The 19,490-nt window shown below is 41.7% G+C and overlaps 1 protein-coding gene across 1 annotated transcript; it reads left to right on the top strand.

Moving 5' to 3' along the window:
- The first annotated feature begins 392 nt into the window (after positions 1–392).
- Positions 393–9,101, top strand: LOC111868967 (ataxin-10). Its single transcript, XM_023860104.2, has 7 exons — positions 393–914; positions 1,529–1,870; positions 2,888–3,046; positions 4,037–4,368; positions 5,076–5,266; positions 6,156–6,219; positions 8,657–9,101. The coding sequence occupies exons 1-7, from the start codon at positions 775–777 to the stop codon at positions 8,848–8,850; spliced, it is 1,422 nt and encodes a 473-aa protein (XP_023715872.1). The 5' UTR covers positions 393–774; the 3' UTR covers positions 8,851–9,101.
- Positions 9,102–19,490: the final 10,389 nt, after the last annotated feature.

The raw sequence follows: 19,490 nt of genomic DNA, 5'->3' as shown, positions 1-19,490 counted from the left end.
TAGTACTGATTCACTTGAAAGGATCCTGCATTAAAATATAACTTACTTACGAAATGATACTAGGAGCTGTACTTTATGGTTGATATGGGCGGGTAACTTACTCCACTGATCTACGTCAACGCGTGTAATTAATGAAATTTACCTCAGTTGTTTATGACTTGTAATTTTTAACTGATTCTTATTGAACAAATTATTGACAACTAAATATACCTAATTTTTACTAGTTTTACGATGTAACGTAATATTACAGGTAACTGTCATCATTTTAATTGTAGTGCAATGGAAATAGCGTTCAAATAGACAATATCATTGTAATTTGCTCTTCAGTTCTGCCATAGATGTCACTGAAAAAGTCGTACTTTATTATTTCCGTCTTAAAGAGGGTAGACTGGTCGCTCACCAGAAATCCTCTTCTCTACTCAAATTAGACAGTTCTGTATAAATATGTTTAGTCACGATAGTTGCTCGAATCTTGCCTATGGATAGATTATACGTAACACACTTAATACCGCTTTATACCTAAATTCATGTGAGAGGAAATTAAGTTGACGAAAATGCCTTTTAGTGATAAAAGTGCCCTCTGACCCACAGCTCTAAAATTATGAAAGTTACATGTGATTAGTGGGGTATCTCTCATCAGGTGGGGTTTGGGTTAAGGGTCGGCTTGAGGTATGCTTAAATAAATAAAATGTCCAATGGTTAATCTAGCTGGATATATATTATCAAGTCTGCAACTCGCTGTGACCAGATCGTGACATACACCAGCAGTTGAAAATGGAGGATGAGAGAACCGCGAGTGATGAAGTATGTCCGTGGTTGGCGCCTTTGACTGAACTTGTAATAAACAGAAGGTGGACAGAAGTTGGTCACAATTTGACGTTAATTTCAGAGGCATTTTCGAAACCTGAAAATAGGTAAAGTCCTAAAAGCGGAACATGACATTCGGTGTACTTAGAATATAATAATTTGTCAAAGTGGATAACTCTTTACAGTATTTGTGTGTGTCATTTATATATGTTATTATACATTAATATTGTAATGTTAACTTTAAATTAGTGAGAGCAGTGATTCCTATTGCTCACAGGCACCTTGACCACCAGTAAATATTTACAATAATGGTCTAATTTTAGTTAACTTAATTTGTTTCTTAAGTTAAATAATTATGCTCCATTTTCGACACTCTTGTGTATTCTGACACATATTTAAGATAAATGAGATTTAGTACAATATAGTTAAATGTTTAAGCTTTATGGTGGGCCTCTTAAGCTTTCCACAAATTAGGGCTTTGAACAGGTGTTGAGAGAACAAATTTTATTGTCACCATGTTGTAAGTTGCACATAAGTGACTCAGATTTATTTTTAAATATGTTCGTATTGTATTGCAACTTATGGCCATGTGGGGCGCCATTTAGGCTTGTGCCATGGGGCTGTTAATATAAACCACACAAATTACTGCTTGTAGAGCAAGCAAACGTTATTTCTCAAGCCCCCACTGTGACACTGTAATGGTATTTCAATATTGTTTCAGGAAAAGATTATCCTTGCAGGTGCTAGAAGATTTAGGCACAATTCTGCATGTGTTGGCTGATGGTTTTGAGGTTGATTCACTACATGTAGCTACTGCTGTGACTGAAACTTTCCGAGCACTAAGAAACAGTTGTGTTTGTGAGCCCAGGATCCAGAAAGCATTGACTGAAAGAACTATAGCTGTTGATGAAACCTGCAGCATCTTGAAGTCATTGGCTTCACTGACAGGAAATCACTATAATATTACTTGTTTACAAGTTGGAACACAGTTTTTAGGAAACCTTGTTGTGAACAACAAGGGAACTCAGCCTGTAATTTGGAATAAGTGCTCAGAAGTCTTAATGTGAGTATTTTAAAGGCAATATAACAGGGTCTGAATATAATGCAGTCAGTTAGGTGATTGCAACTTGGGTATATGGACTGCATTTCCATTCTGAGGAATCCTTAACTTTCTTATCACCGAGATTGATTATGATGATGATGATAAGGAGAAGGAGGCATGATCATGAGCATCATTGTCCTCAGATGGCTTGCTGTAGATATTAAGGAATCTTTTTCTGTAGCAGTCTTTGTAAGCATCATTTGTGTTTCATTATTTTATAGTGTCTTTGAGGAATTTTTCAATTCAGCTTTTTGTGCTGTTCATTCCAGCATCTTAATGTGTCATTGTATGCTACCTATATTTGTGAGTTTTTTAATTTTCCCTGTCTTTCATTTAAACACCGAACTGATGCCAACCACTAATTTGAGAAAGTATAAAAATAATTCAGATCGTGTATCATTTGAGGTTCGCACAGCGGTGGAAAAAATAAATAAAAGTAGATAAAAGATAAAGCTATCCCAGCAACAGACTGTGGAGGCCTATAGAATTGTGAGATGTCGAGGCTCCCACATTTTCTAGATAATCGGCTCACAGATGGCAGTGAGGTCGGCAGCCTTATGCACCAGCCACCCTTTATTCCCAGGAACATTCTTGGTGTTCATTTCTGTTAGGGGCTGAATGAAGAATTTTTATCTTCTGGGATGTAGTCTGTTGAAAGTCAACCAGCATTTAGGAATAACATGTTGCCTCCATGTTCAGGGCTGAAGTATAAGCTCTGCTTGCTAACTGCTTCATGCTGATTTCTTGTTTAGCATATTTATCAACCCTTAAGATGGAGGCAACGTGTTCGTCTGAAATATCGGTTGACTGTCAGTGGACTACACAGCTGTAGCAGCAAAATCACCTGAAGACAGGAATACAGACGTTACCCAAGATGCCCCGTATATTAATATTACTGTGGATAGTATGATGTAATGATGTGGCCGTGCTGTAACTAAGTAAGGAATTGTGACTTGTAGAAGCATATTTCTGTTTCAGAACTCTAATGAAGCACGAAGATGTGAAAGTTGCAAATTATTCATCAATGGTGATATACAACATCTTACTGGGCTGTACTGACATAAGAATTGTTGTAGAGAATTCTAAAGAAATTTTGGAAATCCTGTTAGACAATGCTGCTAAAAACTCAGAGTTTGCGTAAGTTATATTTTTAGGAGGTATCTGTCCCTTGGTATTGGGTTTGTGTATCAATTGTGATTGTTTCTGAAGGAGTATAGGTTCATATGTTCACTTTTTTCAGTAGATTTTCAGCTTATCAAGAAAGTTTCATGCAAGGTCCTTCAAGAGTCTGCCAGAAAGTTGAATTTTTGATGCTTTTAAATGGAGGAAACAGGAACTTGGTATAAAACATAGATTGGGAAATTTTAAAAAGGTTGCTTAGGAGGTGAATGTGTCTTGGAGAAATATATTTCATTGAAGTGGGTACCCAAAGCAAAATTGCAGATATGCATGTTAACCATTGAATATGGTTGTGTGCAAGGGATGAATGATTTTAAAATGTGTCCCCTAAGAAATGTAATATGACTGCAGTTGTAAAGCCTTTTTAACTGAACAGATGCTAATTCTGATTATCCTGACTTCCTTATCAACTGCGGTTATGTGGCACAGAATTTCTTGAACAAGAAATAATATATAAGATCTGGGGTTATAATATATAAGATTTGGGGCTGTAATTGTGGTGACTGTCAAGATTACTGTCTGCTAGCAAATGAGACCATACAGTCTGGTAGATCATTACTGGTGTTACAATGGAACATGCTGCCTCCATCTTCAAGGTGGAAGAGTTACTCTTTGACTGTGAAGTTAGATGCAGCTCAGTGGTGAGTAATATGAGGGAAATGTTCTGTTGTTATGGAACATGAAAATTCATAACACTCATCAGAAAATGTTCCCATTGAACCTTGTCCTGAGTTAATTCAGCCTTGCAAATACTGGGATATTACCTTGATTATGCTATGACCCTTCCTTGCAAGTCCTTTCGAATTCATCATTCATTCATCCTACCATTTGACATCGTATAGTCCATTTTCTTCTCAACGTTGATGGCACTGTAAAATTACTCCCTTTCCCTTCCAGCAATATATATATCACATAAGAGTTAGTTGCACAGCCTGTCCATCCTTCCAGGTTGTATGCTGTTCAACTGTTGCTGTCAGGCGTGGGATATTTACCAAAGATGTATGATAAAGTTGACGTTACATACCGTCTCCTCTTACTTGAGACTCTGCAGTGCATGGTCACAGACAGTGACACCTCTGTTCCTGTTGCGTCAATCAAGTTCTTGGTCAGACAGTTCAAAGATTGTTCTGACTGCATTATGAAGACCTGTGACAAGTATGTGGAACGTTTGGAACCTGAAGAAGTGACAGAACTTTTGCAACTCTTGGCCTCTGCATCTGCCAAGAGCAGATATCTCTCAGAGTTGCAGAAGGATATGTCCCTTCTCATTACATGTTCAGGTAAGCTCCAGTTTGCTGTACAGTATTTGTAAAGTGTATGGGCAGTGTTCAGAGACGAACCTATTCAGTGCGGCCCCTGAGTCTGTAGTGTTTATCTCTGGAGAGGTTTGAGGTTTTCCTGGCAGTGAATGTGAAGGTTACTCTTCTGGGTTACTTCATTATGTAGTCTGGTAGAGAGGTACCAACATTTCAGAGAAACCTACTGCTGACCAGGTGTTGCCTTTTCTCAGTACTAATAGCATTATCCCCAATAGAGCTGCCCACTCTGTAGTACCAGGAATAAAAAGACTCTAATTCCCAAACAATAAGTTAAAAGTCTGGCTGCCAAACTCTTTAAGTAAGAGGAGATATAAATCCCCTGTTCTTAGTCAGTAGTGGTTAATTTGACTGGTAATCAGTTGAGTAAATCATAAACATGGTTTGCCAGTACATTATTTTTCTATGAGCAAAATTTTTCTATTCATAAAGTGACTTGTTACAGGCTTGGCAGTCGGGGTTCAATTCCTTGTGTAGTGATGGTGTTTTTCTCTTTGTCGTTATGTCCACAATGGTTGTGGAGCCTGTTCAGAGTTCTGTTCTTTTCCATGGAGATAAAGCAGCTCGAGGGTGAAACTCGTCTCCTCTGGAGTCTGAAATGTGTTGAGATGTACTTCCATTCCCATGCATCTATGCTGTGATGATGACTTTATCTTGGTTTTGTATTGCAGCATTGCTGACGAGCATGCACAGCCTGGGCAAAATGGGAGAGAACAATTTCACATTGATTCAGAAGTTGTCTGACTTGTCAGTCTCCACACAAAGGAGTGACATCCGTGAGCACCCTGCATTTGAATTCAAAAGCTATTTAGTGAAACTGCTGGGTAACCTCTGCTGGAGACACCCAGAAAACCAAAATCAGGTCAGAGATTGATTGGTTCTTACAGTATTCATTTTGAGAGCAAGAGACAGAGATCCATGTTAAGTGGGTCCCCTGCCGTCACAGCTTGATATGTCTGCAGGCTGCAGATGGTCTCCAGATATAGAGAGTAGGTCAAATAAGTGGTCACAGGTTGCCATCAAGGGTTGGTTCTCTAGGCTGAAGGGATTGGTTGGGTTAGCGATCCCACACTGTAAGAATGTAGCATATTGTGAAATATCATGCAGAATTTTGATTGATGCCTTCAACGTATGTATGAAACAGAATAAGGGTGGGGTAGATTCATCTCATTCAGGATAGGGGCCAGTGGCAAACTCATGTGGATGCACTAACCAGATTTTATAAACTTCTGTGAATTTTTTTGCTAGTTTTGACATGTCACTTGCTTGCAAAGCAAGCCCAAGTTTGTTGTCTCATGTCCCATGTTTACCACCACAAACTGTTGCTTTGTGTAACCAAATAAATTAGTTTCCAGACTGTTCTGAAAATATTTCTTAGTAATCAGTGTTGAAGTTGTATGGACTTGTTATTGCAGAAAAGTGCATGCTCTTTGTTCTATTTATTTCATGTAAATGTGTCAGAAAAGAGCTTGAATTTACCTAATGGCACAGTACACAATATCTTTGGACTGGGTGAGGAAGAAATGGATTTCTGTATTTTGGAACATGAAGTCAAAACTATGTCTCTAAGAAACATTGCTGATAAAAGCAGAGTGGTGAGAACCGCCACAGGTGGTGTACAAGATTTATGAGAATCCTGTCCCACGTCGTGTGGCCTGGAGTGATCTGTTCCACACACATCTGTTCCTCCCTAGTTTCCCCATTTATCTTCCCACTTCTCTGTGTCAACTGACGTTATTGTGCTTTTTCAGGTTCGAGAGCTGGATTGTATCCCTGTTCTTCTGGACTGCTGTAATATCGATGCAAGAAATCCATGTATCCTCAGCAACTTACATTTCCTTTACAAATATTGTAAAGTTTTATCCTTTATTGCTTCCTTGGTCTTGATTTGAGGCAGCCTTTTTAATTAAGTCTGTGTAATCTGTTATTTCTCAGGGATAGAGTGGCTGGGGCATGAAGCTGACCACTTGCCTCCATAGTGCTGAGGTTGAGAATGGTAGAGCTCTACCTCCATATGTCTTGAGGGTGTAGTACTTAATTAAGTGCAGGGATAACTTTACCCTTACCTGTTCAATCTTTCTGTTTAATAGCATATAGATTTCCACAGGAAATGCGTAATACCTTTCATGATTCGTAGCGCGAGGAACATTCATTGCTGTTATTTGTAATTGGTGATCTGGGAATAAGGCACTGGACTTTTATGTCAAAGGTATTTGTCTCCATATTGGGTGGAACATGTCCAGTTTTTTTTGGCTTGCCTTTTCCTGCCATCATAGCTTCATTATTGTGACATCAGTTACCCATTATTGTTTACAACCCAGCTCTAGCTGCAGATACCTTGTCTTAGCCATAATTGGTATCATCACATATGTAGGAGTGACTGTAGGCAGTGTATGGATTGGTGAAATGGATTTATTGACCACTTGTACCCACCACTTGGAACCACAAGTAATTACAGTGCTATTGCTGATCTCCCCAATTTACAAATCACTACACACTAAGTCTTTTCTCTGCCTGCTGTGGCTCCAACAGCCATTCCGTAGCAAGCCTTTGATTCTCACATTGGAGATTCTTTTGCTTCCTGTGCTCATGATTCGAAAACCAGACACACAGCAGGAGAGAATACAACGCACCAACTCAAACACACATGTGCATTGAGGGGACTTATATATTAACAGCATAGGCAACAGCAGAAGACAGCAGTTTTCTTGCCTAGTAATTTTAACACCTGATGATGACCACATTGGTTGAAACATGTAGTGATAAACTTTTGAAGAGAATAATTTTTAATGAACTTTATGGATTATAGTGTTGCATGTGAGACTGTAAAAAACTAATCGACACTATGGATAGCCCAGATATCGTTGACGTGTTCACCAGCCACTACCAAGCAGTGCATATTCCTTCTCGCCATTGTTGCATAGCAACGGCACTAAATGCTACAGTGTCATTAGCCATAACTGCAGCAGATTAGGCCATGTCACTTCATCATTTGTTGCTGCTTGAACTAAGATGTGAGGTAAGGTTACAAGTTTCACATTAACCACAACAACAACCGATGTTACTTACCTCATGCAAGGCCATGCCATAGCTCATGTGGTTAGTTGCTGGCTTCCGGTNAGATGTGAGGTAAGGTTACAAGTTTCACATTAACCACAACAACAACAGATGTTACTTCTTATCTTATGCAAGGCCGCGCCATAGCTCACATGGTTAGTCGCTGGCTTCCCATCGCGGCAGCCCGGGTTTGATCCCGAGTCTGGTCAAATGGGATTTGTGATGGACAAAGTGGTGCTGGGGCAGGTTTTCTCCGAGTACTTCGGTTTCCCCTGCCAATCTTCATTCCGCCAATTGCTCCACAATCACCCTCACCTATCATCTGGGGCTGGTACAATAGGCCAGAAGTGGCTGCAGTACAAGGGACTTAGTCCCACCCCACTAGCAAAAAAAATAATACCTCATGCATCTGTTCTGCATGAAATGGCATTTAGTTATTTGATGATACTTGAACTGAGTTCTGAGGTAGTTATATAAAGATTTGTCATAATAGTTTCATTTGCCATATGTCTCGCAATACATGTGCTAATCATATCAAACATATTACATTTAATGCATATGTGCTATTTGCTTGCCTCATGAGGATGTGTGTAGTTACCTAATTCATTCTGTCCAATGTCAGCCCCCCGAGTGTTATAATTATTCTTTTNTTGCCATATGTCTCGCAATACATGTGCTAATCATATCAAACATATTCCGTTTAATGCATCTGTGCTATTTGCTTACCTCACGATGTGTGTAGTTACCTAATTCATTCTGTCCAATGTCAGCCCCCCAAGTGTTATAATTATTCTTTCCAGCTTCCTCTCTTCTTCCTTTAAATTAATATTTTCATTTTTTGGATTTCTGTTGGAACTTTTCTTTCAACACTCAACTTGCAGTTTCTTCTGTACAGTGAATCCCTATTCAATTTTTGTTAGTTTAAAGTTTTTCTTCATTTAACATTCAATTACACTGATACCAAGTTAACAATTTTAGTGATAAATTACCTGCATTCAGATTCACCACTCCCCAAAGAAACCTTACATGAGGGGTTTGACTGAAGTTTTTATGCACTCCATCATTAGCAAAATTTGTGATTCTGTTATTATGTTATTTCATTTCTAATGTGATTGAAAGAATCTTATCTCTTGCTTGCCACATGCAATACAACAGATGCCATTACAACTGTGCTATTCCTTGACGCAACTTACAGTGATAATGCAGTGGGTAGTGCTGGCAATTCGGAACTTGTGTGAGAACAACTTTGAGAACCAGGCTGTGATTGCCTCCATGACTCGTAAAGGGACAGTCGATTCCTCTGTTCTCCGTGAGATGGGTCTCGCTCTGCACGCAAGCGATGAGAGCAAGATTATTATCATGCCTCGTGACAGCATGTCTTCTGTGTGATGTCATGGCAGGGATCAGATAGTGACTGGATAATGCTCCACATGTTAGGTATTTGAATCACTGCCTACCAGATTGGTTAGCCATTATGAGACAACAGTACCAGTATACATGAAATCAGAGAACATTAAGTATGTGTGTGTTTGTGTGCGTGCAGAATGTTCGTAAAGTCTGGAATAGAATGCGTAAGAATTATCTCATTCTGTTTATTCACTGGGTTGTGATACATTAAAGTTGGAACTTCTGAGCCATTCCTTCTTGGATTGTCTCTTGTTGCCAGCTTGGTCCATTGCAGTCCTGCTCTCCCTGGCATTTAACAGCTTATGTCTGTGCTCACACCCTGTGTCCATGCTGACTGAACTTTATCTTGCGGAATGGAAGATAACTTCTTTCAGCAAAGTCGCACACAACAGTGTACTCATTTATATATATTGAGGTATAACTAGAGTTCCCTTTGGAAAGCATAGTGTTGTGTTGGTATGAATGAATGATATAGTTGAACGTGTAATTTTTCAAAGAAAATGTCAGCATTTCTTCCATTGATTAAGTAATAGTTTCCAGTGTAGGATTTGAATTCTATCTTCTGGGATATAACACCGTGTAGTCCATTGAAAGTCAACTGACTTTTGGACAAGCAGATCACCTCCGTCTTCTGGTTGAAAGAGTAAGTCAAGCAAGAAGCCATCATGAAGCAGGAAGCAGGAAGGGCTGCTTGGCTTACACTTAAACCCTGAAGATTGAGGTGATATGTTTCTCTGAAATGTTGGTTGTCTTTCACAAGACTGTTAGGCATTATGTCCCAGAAGGTAGCTGTGTCCTAGGAGTTAACAAGATTGACGTAGTAAGCCTTATAGTATTATTGTAGTCTGTTAATGGTAGATTTTGCTTGGGATTGCCATACAATGTGCTTATCTTATGAGCAGGAATCAGGGATGCTGATATTTATGATTGGTAGGATGAATCTGGTAACTGTCACTATTTACCAGTTTTTGATACAGTGTGTTTGCTAACACACGCAGGATTTCACTGTATGTTAACATTCAAGTATGTACCAGGAGGTACAGTGAAACACTACAATATGCATAATTGTGAACACAGTGAGAACATGACAATTCCTGTCCCTACAAACAAAGCAGAAGACATCACATTCTGTATGGCAACTCTCTGAAGATTGTTCAGAATTTTTTTGTGTTAGTTAAAAAATGGATTTTGCAAGAGGTCTTGGCTCTACCCTCAGATAATACCTTCACAGGATCCTGCCTACCCTCCCTGGTGTCACATGTAGGGGATGGCGCATTCCAGTTTCCAGGTTGAAGTAAGTAATAAGTTCTTCCTCTGACATTTTATCTGTATCTGTGTCTGTGATCTGTTCTCAGTTAGGTGCAAGGTGAATGTGCTGCATTTCATGAAAATCAGGATAACTAGAAGGGAACACATTTTTACATACTCTAATCAAGAAAATTAGGGGGAAAGTAGAGTTATGCTCTGTATGTTCCCACTTTCAACTTTTGAACTCGGACCAAATTTGGTGGAGTTAGTATAGTGACGGACTACATGGTGGACAACAGAGGGGTCAGAGATTGAGCCTTGATAGGGTCAAGATTTTTTTCTCCGGGTTTTTCAGACAGGTTCTGGGGCCCACCCAGCACCCTATCCAATGGGTACTGGGGGCTCTTTCCCCAAGGTTAAAGCAGCCAGGATGTGAAGCTGACTACTCACCTCCAACTAGTGCTGAGGTCAAAGAAACTTGAATCTATACATCCACTTCCCCATACTCCTTCATGTCGCAGGGACAACTTCACCTGCTAACCAAATTTGGTTATGCCATTTGAAGCCATGACCATCTGATACTTTCAGTTTTCTGTAATCAGTAATAACATGGCAGGTGTGTGAACATGTGAGGTGGGATAGGGCACTAATGCTACTTAATTTAGGGTCATGAAGTAATGGATGGTAATAGATCTTCAGTGTAAAGTGCTAAACAACAACATTGCAGTCTTGCAAAGTATTCCTTTAGGTTTCACTTAGCAATAAATAATGAATTACTGGAGCCAGACAAGAGAAATTTGGGGAAGTAAATTACAAACGTTCTTGTTACACTGTAGAATATGGAGGCATTGACTTCCTCAGAGCTTTAAATGTGTACAGTGCCTTACAGCTTAACAGGTCTCATTTATGTTGCCAGGGGATGCTGCTTGTCACAGCACTTCCTTATACTAGACTGTTGACAGAAAGAGCTAGAACTGCTCAACTTTTACAGTAACCAGAATGTTTGGGGTTCGATCCCTGGTAGTGCAGGGATTTCACTTCTGCTGCCTGCCCTCATATTAATTGGGTTGAGAAGCTCACCACTTACTCCAGTTGGTGCTGAGGTTAATGTTACCTTAGCTCCTCCCTGTGTCTTCATGGTGCGGTATTTAATAACGCAGAAAAGGATGCAAAGGAACTTAGCCATCACTTTTGAAGATTGTGTTACAGCAGAAGTATGAACAACACTGTATAGTCGGTAAGCAGGTTGAGATGCAGGCAAATTTGTTGAGTGTTGTAATGTGGAAGAAACGTTTCGAAAGGTTCTGTGTTTGTTCATAGATGGCAGCGAGATGGTACGGTAGTTGGTTTTATGAAGTTCTGTGCCTCAGCCATAGATGGCAGACCTATGATATGTGAATAAGCTCTAAAGTTTGAACGATGGTAATTAGCACAAATCATCCTGCTTTTATCTAAAGACACCGCCCTCTTTATATTTTAAAACATAACGGTTTGGAGACTGGATTCTATTTCCTTCAGGTAAAACCTAATCAACAGAGCTAGGCCCTAGGTCGCTATATCGATTGGGCACAACTGAATAGGTTTTACGGAAGATGGAGACAAAATCCAGTCTCCGAAACGTCGTGTTTTGAAATATATATAAGACGATGTATAATGTCCATAAACATGTTTGTATTATAATTGCTTATTTGGGGGAACATATTTTCTCTGAAGTAAAAATGAGACACGTTTGTGCCTCAGGATTCTGCATGTCGTAGGCCACACTGTTCTGTTAATTTTATGTGATGTTATGGTGTCGATGTATATTGTGGTTATTGCCGACGACTTTTCGTCGGAGGCACATGCTTCCTCATTCTTTTAAGGCCGAAATGTATAAAACGGACGATTCTATGTGTACACATAAAGTTATCTGTCCTGCACACTTATAATCTGAAGATGTTGACAGCATGCATGAAAGACTAAAGCAGTAACTATTATATTGTCAAAGCTAGACGAAACAAGTATGAGAAATATCTTAAAGAAATAAGTGGAGGGAATGGACTCAATTTATACGCCTCAGAATAAGGTCTGTTGGTGGGCTCTAATGAACACAGTAATGAACATTCGGGTTCCACAGAGGGCCTGTAGTAGAACTTCTGAAGGAAGTAGTTGCTGTATAAATGCATGCATGGCAGTACAAGACGGAAACACTGTCTGTATAAGGGAAGGGGAATGGTGACGCGGTGTTACGTTACGCAACTTCAGCTTTCAAAACTGCAATAAAAATTTTATTGTGGCCCAGTACGTGAGGTGTAAGCATTAGAATGAGTATATACTGTGAACACAGTAGCATTATGAAAAGTTGTGATGCTGTGTTATCAGACGTTTCGGAGGAATGCACTGTCTCCACCGAGTATAAGAGTAGGCCAAGAAGCAAGTTGAGTAGTCTGCTTGTTGGCTTATCAACCCTGAAGATGGAAATAGGACGTTCCTACTGAATGCTGAATCAGACTACACGGCGTCACATCTAAGAAGAAAATTCTGTCCATAGTCACGGCCGTAGGAATCTCAACTCCTAAAAGTTATAGGCTTTAGTAACTCTCTGAAGATATACACATATGTAAGGGCAAGAGTTGGGCCGCGCCATAGCTCAAGCGGTTAGTCGCTGGGTCTGGTCAAGTGGGATTTGTGGTGGACAAAGTGGCGCTGGGGCAGGTTTTCAACGAGTACTTCAGTTTCCCCTGCCAATCTTCATTCGACCAAGTGCTCCACAATCACCCTCACCTATCATCTGGGGCTGGTACAATAGGCCAGAAGTGGCCGCAGTACAAGGGACTTAGTCCCACCCCACTGGCAATGAAAAAAAGGCGGGCAAGAGAGTGTCTATTCTGTGAAGCCATTTATTTACCCACATGGGTATCCGTGTACTGTGTGCAGGACGTTTATTTTATAGGTCTGAAGGTTTGTGACCAGGGTGTATTACGAGCCTAGAGGTATGTCGTCTTTCAGTAATTTACCGAAGGCCTGCTGCTTCTGATAACTAGAACTTAGCCGTATTCTTCACAAGTACGCCTATCTTGCGGCAGCCCAACTCACTCCTCTGTGAACATGATGTGCGGAGAGTAAGGGGTTAGCCATAAGACGCCCAGGATATTACAACATCTTGGAATTAACGAAGAGTGAGTTACGGTGTAAGCCGTGCCCAGACGTTTAGTCGCGGCTTCCGACCGCGCCAGCCCAGGTTCAGTCCCAGGTCAGATCATGTGTGATTTATGGTGGAAAAAGTGGCCCTGAGGCTGTTTTCCTCCTACTACTTCGGTGCCCCTGCCAGTTCTCATCCCACCAAGAGCTCCAGTCTCTTGTAGCAACCGGGGCTGGTACAGTAGGCCAGATAATGGCCGACGTACCAAGTGGACTCAGTCCCACACCGCTTCACAGTACGAGGAGGTTTCAAACAGCATATCTACTTGAAGTGTGGCAGTATCAGTGCATGCGGAAAATGGTGATTTGCGCTTCCGTAAAACTGCAGAAGACAGAATTATCGCGGTTAAATTATACTGCCAGCTAACGAACATATAATTCGTGTGGGAGGGAACAGAAATGTAAACAAGTTTGTGATAAATCCCGAAGGAACGAGACCACTTAGGAAACCAACGCGCAAATATGAGGATAATATTAAAATGAATCCTAAAGAAGCAGGATTGTGAGTGTGGAGTAGAGTTCAGGGTAGGGCCCAGTAGCGAGCCCATGTGAACACGGTAATGAATCGTCGGGTTCAGTAAAATTCTTGGAATCTCTTGACTGGTTGAGCTACTTTTAGTAAGTGAGGTAGGACGCGCCTCCATGGAGTTAGGTGGAAGAGAAATTCATTAAATGTGAGAGCTCAGAGGAGAATCCACGTCTTCAGGTAGCAACAAAAACTTTTTCGTCTCTGGTGGTCCCTTTGTAAGGTTATTGGCCCAGCTTCATAAATTGGCAGTGCAGGAAGGCACTGGGCCCGAGCGATAGGTGTGCTTGAAACGGGAACCGGAACTGTGCACCTTGGCTTCACTTCGAAGAACAATCTGCAGTGGTACTTGATGCTTATAGCGAGACCAGAGGGCGCAACAGAATCAGGCGGTTATGGCAGCCTCTGCTCTTATCCACGTGTTCGTAAGAGTGAATACGTGTATGAATACATTGCTTTTAAAGTGTTAACGTGACAGAAGACATTTAGGAAAATGGCTCTGAATTTCATTGTAAAGTGTGGCGTTGCTTTCAAGGTTTTCATAATTCTAAAACCATGCCGTAAATCTTATAAACTGTATTTAAAACGTCTCTGAAATTTTGTCATCATCAGATAGTGACGCAGGTTATTTCATCACCACCACAAAGTTACAGGACTCAATTTTCATCACTGGGTGGGAGCCGAAATCACAACACCGGTAATCTCGTTGAATACAGAATCGCCCCCCCCCCCATGAAATTGCCTTCTGAAGCCCTGACGTTTCCTCAAAGTTGTCTTAGACCACTAATATGCTTGATCGTCTACTTGCACTTGTAACTGTACAGGAACATTTGTAGCTTACTGCAGATGCAGAGAGGCTGTAAAGCTATTTACATTCCTACTATCACCGTACAGCCTGATAGGGACCTGCAACAATGTGCAGAACTGCGCTTTCCGTGATTGTACAGGAATATTTTATAGCTTGCTGTAGGTGTAGAGAGGCTATAAAGCTATGTAGCCTGATAGGGACCTGTAACAGTGTGCAGAACTGCACTTTTCGTGACTGTACATGAACATTTTATAGCTTGCTGAAGGTGTAGAGGGGCTGTGAAGCTATTTACATTCCTACTATCACCGTACAGCCTGATAGGGACCTGCGGCAATGTGCAGAACTGCACGTTTCGTGACTCTACAGAAACATTTTATAGCTTACTTTAGGTGTAGAGAGGCTGTAAAGCTACGTAGCCTGATAGGGACCTGCAGCAGTTTGCAGAACTGCGCTTTCCGTGACTGTACATGAATATTTTATAGCTTACTGTAGGTGTAGAGAGGCTGTAAAGCTATTTAGGTTCCTGCTGTCACCATAGTCTGATAGGGACCTGCAACAGTGTGCAGAACTGCACCTCTCCCTGACAAACAGAGTTGGGGTGGGGTTGCGTGTGTCACACGAAGTTCTGGAAACCCGTCATTAAGAAGAAGCGGCACCTCGTTGCTCTTAGCAGTGACTTTAAGTAGCACACTTGCATTGGAGGCCAGCCCAGTTCTGTAAGGCTTATGTAGTGATTTTGTGTTTAATGGGCATTTTATTCTGTCGTAATCATGTAACTGCACACATCACTCTGATTAGCTGCGGATATATAAGTTATAAAGTTCCGGTGTTGAGAAGGAAGCAGAATGCTTGCTGTCAGGGAGATCACGGAGACATGAGACGAATGGAAACGCGCACCACGTGACCTGCTCCCGGGATGCTCCTGTAACGAATTTACGAACCATACATAGTTTGGCTGATTCTTTGTCCAGATATTACGTAACGACCACACAGTCGGCCGGATGTCTGGTTCGTGCTTGAAACTCGGCTTTAGCTTTCGCCAGTCTCTCCACACTAATGTCAGGATAGTGCCTGAAGTTGGACACGACCGCTTCCTGCCACATTCCTGCCAGCCCGTTATTTACTGATCGTTCTAATACTGACGCTTAGCGGCCTCCGTAGTCTAGAGGTAACGTTCCCACCTCATGACTCGTAGTACGCGGGTTCAAATACCCGGCGGAGGTCGTCGAATTTTTAAGGGCGGAAAAATTCAGGGAACAAGTCCTCCGGGAGGGACTTTAAGCCGTGGGTCCCGTGTCGTAGATTTACGGGACGTAAAAGAACCTCATATCTCCAAAGGAGGTCACTGAGCCAAATTACGGACGTTTCCCGCCCAACAGCAGTCTATAATACCCCTGGTAGATGTGGGAAGCATTATAGATACCTCTCAGCTAGTAGAGCCGGTCTCGCTGGCTGGGCGGGACTGATGGTGAGCACCAGTACCGATAGGATATAGAGACTGGTAGAAATCATAGAGGGAAGCACAATGGACCAATACAGGTCTAAGTGCATGGGGAAACCCACCCTCTCCAATAACTAACTAACACTGATGCTTTGCAGCCTGAGCTGTAGGTTATGTCGTTAACTAAACCACAAATAAAATGCTAAACGATAAATGTTCATACTGTTGATGATCTGTGCCCCTCGGAACCGTTCTAATGACTTCACGGTTTCAAATTTATGCATCGTATAACAGCTTTCTTTATTAGTTATTCGTGAAGTTGATTTATTAGCAACTGGACGAAGAATTAATTATTTAAAGAAAAATTATGTTCGATACAAATAATTGTTATCCATATACGTGCCGCAGTCTAGTGGCCAATTAGAGTCAGCATGGACAGGAATCAACAAATACAGCACCAGATATCAGCTGAATTAGAACATGCTTTCGGAAAGATACCAGTGTGTTTCCAAGCTGTAGCAGCAGTAGAAGCGTATCTGACTGAGGCACTGCGATTGAACGTAGAGAAGTGACGTATATTCCGGGAAGGAACAAGGATGCTAAATGATAATAAGTTATATAGAAATATATAATCGAAATATAAAATAGTGAAAGTCTCGTGGTTTTGCTTCGGGGGCTGTCTGTTCCACACTCAGTCACAAGACTTAATTAAATAGCTCTGGCTTGTGTAAGTTAGAGTTTTCTTGTCGATATGTTACTCTCACCAATAGGAAGTGTTTCGGGGCGAGTGTGATGCCATGTTGGGCCTGCCAGCGAATTTAACAGTCTCTGCTTTCGTGAACTGAAAATATTGAGCCCATGTAACGTGCTGCTTTGGCTAACAAAGGCAGTCTTACAAAATGGAATCAACCCATTCATTTTCTGCATTTTCTAGTTAGTGTAAAGCGAACAGCCTGGTCGAGAGGGTAGCACTCATTTGTCGTACTCTGGAGATCCCGGGTTTGAATATCTGGCGGGAGACTAGTTTTCCTCAGGTTTGGAATGATTTTCCTCACCCCCACTAGGTAAATGTGGTGATTGCGCCCTAGGTTAGGCCACTACCACTTCCTTCCACACTTCTCCATAGTAATACTATTCACTAGTCATCTTATCAGTCGGTATTACAGCGATTATTCTGAACTGCTGTGGGATCATTAAGTGCACCATAAATAAATTAAGTAGAATGAAAGTGATTTGCCGTAACTCGGACATTTAGAGGCTGGCTTCCCACCTCAGAAATTCGGCTTCAGATCGTGGCGACTTCGTGTGAGGCTCCTGGTGGACGAATTGGCGCTGGAGCAGTTTTTAGCTAATTTTCCCTTATTTTGAAAAATTAAAAGTAGGCTTATGCAATCTCCATCCTGTCTATGTATGTCCACGCTATCAGCTTTTGAATGCCTGAACCAATCTGAAGCTTGGTATGTATATCACAGCACCTGAGCCAATCTCAGTGGCGTGCTTCATAAATCCCTTCCATCAGTCTGTGTGCCTGTATGTGTATCCCTACTATCTTTGCAAGGCGACGGCTCATTAAATACGTTCCCGCGGCATCAAACACACGAAAAAAAGAATTTTTGTACATGTCTATGCGGTCGATGTCGGATGTGTCTATGTATCCCCCTATACTTGCAAAGTAATGGCTCGATAAACACGTTATTTTGGAGGCGTCGTTCTTATGCCGTCCATGTCGTTTCTTCGAGTTATTTCGTTTTTCCTCTTATAATCACCTTTCCACCATTCAGTCCAGAAACTTTTGTCTTCTCGTCTGCTGTCCAAAAACATAAAAATTAGAATATACAAAACTATCATTTTGCCTGTGGCTCGGTATGGGTGTGAAACTTGGTCTCTGACATTAAGGGAGGAACATAGACTGACAGATAGAATGCTATGGCATGGATTGGATAGATCTAGCTCAGGATAGGGACTATTGGAGGGCTCTTGTGAACACGGTAATGAACCTTCGGGTTCCATAAAATGCTGGGAAATTCTTGAGTAGCTGCAGAATTGGCGGCTCATCAAGAAGGGCTCAGCTCCGTGAGTAAGTAAGTAAGTAATCACCTTTCCACCATTGTTCTGTACTCATCTGTCAACGGCCCCTGAGGTTTATGATGTCCCTGAGCAGGCAGAACATTTACCACACCGTCAGTCTCTGAGTTCTCGGGTGGTCACAGACCAAGGAAGTTTATTTTAAGTACCTGCTCGTCATATGTTTCCGTTCAGTGAGTGTGATTTGCTTGTGCAGGTCCAGTCCCGTCCATATGCGTGTGTGCCTCCACATTCCCACCCCGCTACCATTTCACGCGATTGTTGCTCTCGATGCCACTTGAATGCAGGGCTTGACGAAGTGTTCGTGAAGGTAAAGCTATCCCTGCAACAGGCCGTGGAGGCCCATAGGGTTGTGAGGCGTTGAGGCTCCCGCGTTTCCTTTAAACAGTCGACTCACTGATGGCGGTGAGGTCAGCCTTACGCGCCGGCCCCCTTTACCCCTAGGAAGATTCCTTGGTACTCATTTCTGTTAGAGGTTGAGTCACCTCAGGCCCATAGTGCGGCTAGAAAGTTGAGGCCGATTGAAAAATCCAGTGACCTCATCGGGGAATCGAACGCGTGACCTTCCGGCTTGTAGCATAGTGTCTTAACCAACTACAACGGAAACATCCTGACATTAAATCAACCGTAACTTATGGCAAAAATTAATAACGTTATGTGCCTACCTCCGAGAGTTCGAATATCCCATGGAGCAGAGAAAGTGTCCTTTTAATCCGTATTAATAGCTAAGATGCTGTGGGATGTCCAGAATTTAAATGCAGTCAGCGTCCCACGGAGGTATAGGGCGTGTAATAATTCAAGTGCCAAGCCGAGAGAGCTTCAGATGACATTCCCAGATTATTTGAAGAGCTTGGAAAGTTACTCCACGCAGCTATTGAATGTACCTCCCTGTGGCAGATCCTCTGAAGCCTGGACAGGGAGAGAGAAATTAGAGATGCCAAACCGACGGCCTGGTAACATCAGTTTCGTGCGTAGAAGTTATCCAGGGCCTGAATATTGCTCATTAGCTTGGGTGCTTTAAAGAGAGAATTTGTCGAAGACTGATATTCGTTTAAATAATATTTAAAAACTCTGTCTCTTCATGTCACAGAAAACGCGCTATGTCAACGTTACAGAGACCAGTCGGTTAATGCTTTTACTTTTGTGACAGTGATACGAAACAACGGAGTAGGTTGGCATAGCGGTAACGGCGTGCCCTCTTCTTCTGGAGGTGCTCGACCGCAACAACAGCTATCGTGACTTAGGTTTTTCGTGGATTTCCTTAGTTCCTCCATATAAATACCGGGATAGTGCCCAAATTGAACCACGACGATTTCCAGAATCTTTCCAATTAA

The sequence above is a fragment of the Cryptotermes secundus genome, unplaced genomic scaffold, assembly GCF_002891405.2.
Source record: "Cryptotermes secundus unplaced genomic scaffold, Csec_1.0 scaffold1090, whole genome shotgun sequence".
NCBI classification, from domain to species: domain Eukaryota; kingdom Metazoa; phylum Arthropoda; class Insecta; order Blattodea; family Kalotermitidae; genus Cryptotermes; species Cryptotermes secundus.
This window is presented reverse-complemented; position numbering and strand designations above follow the sequence as displayed.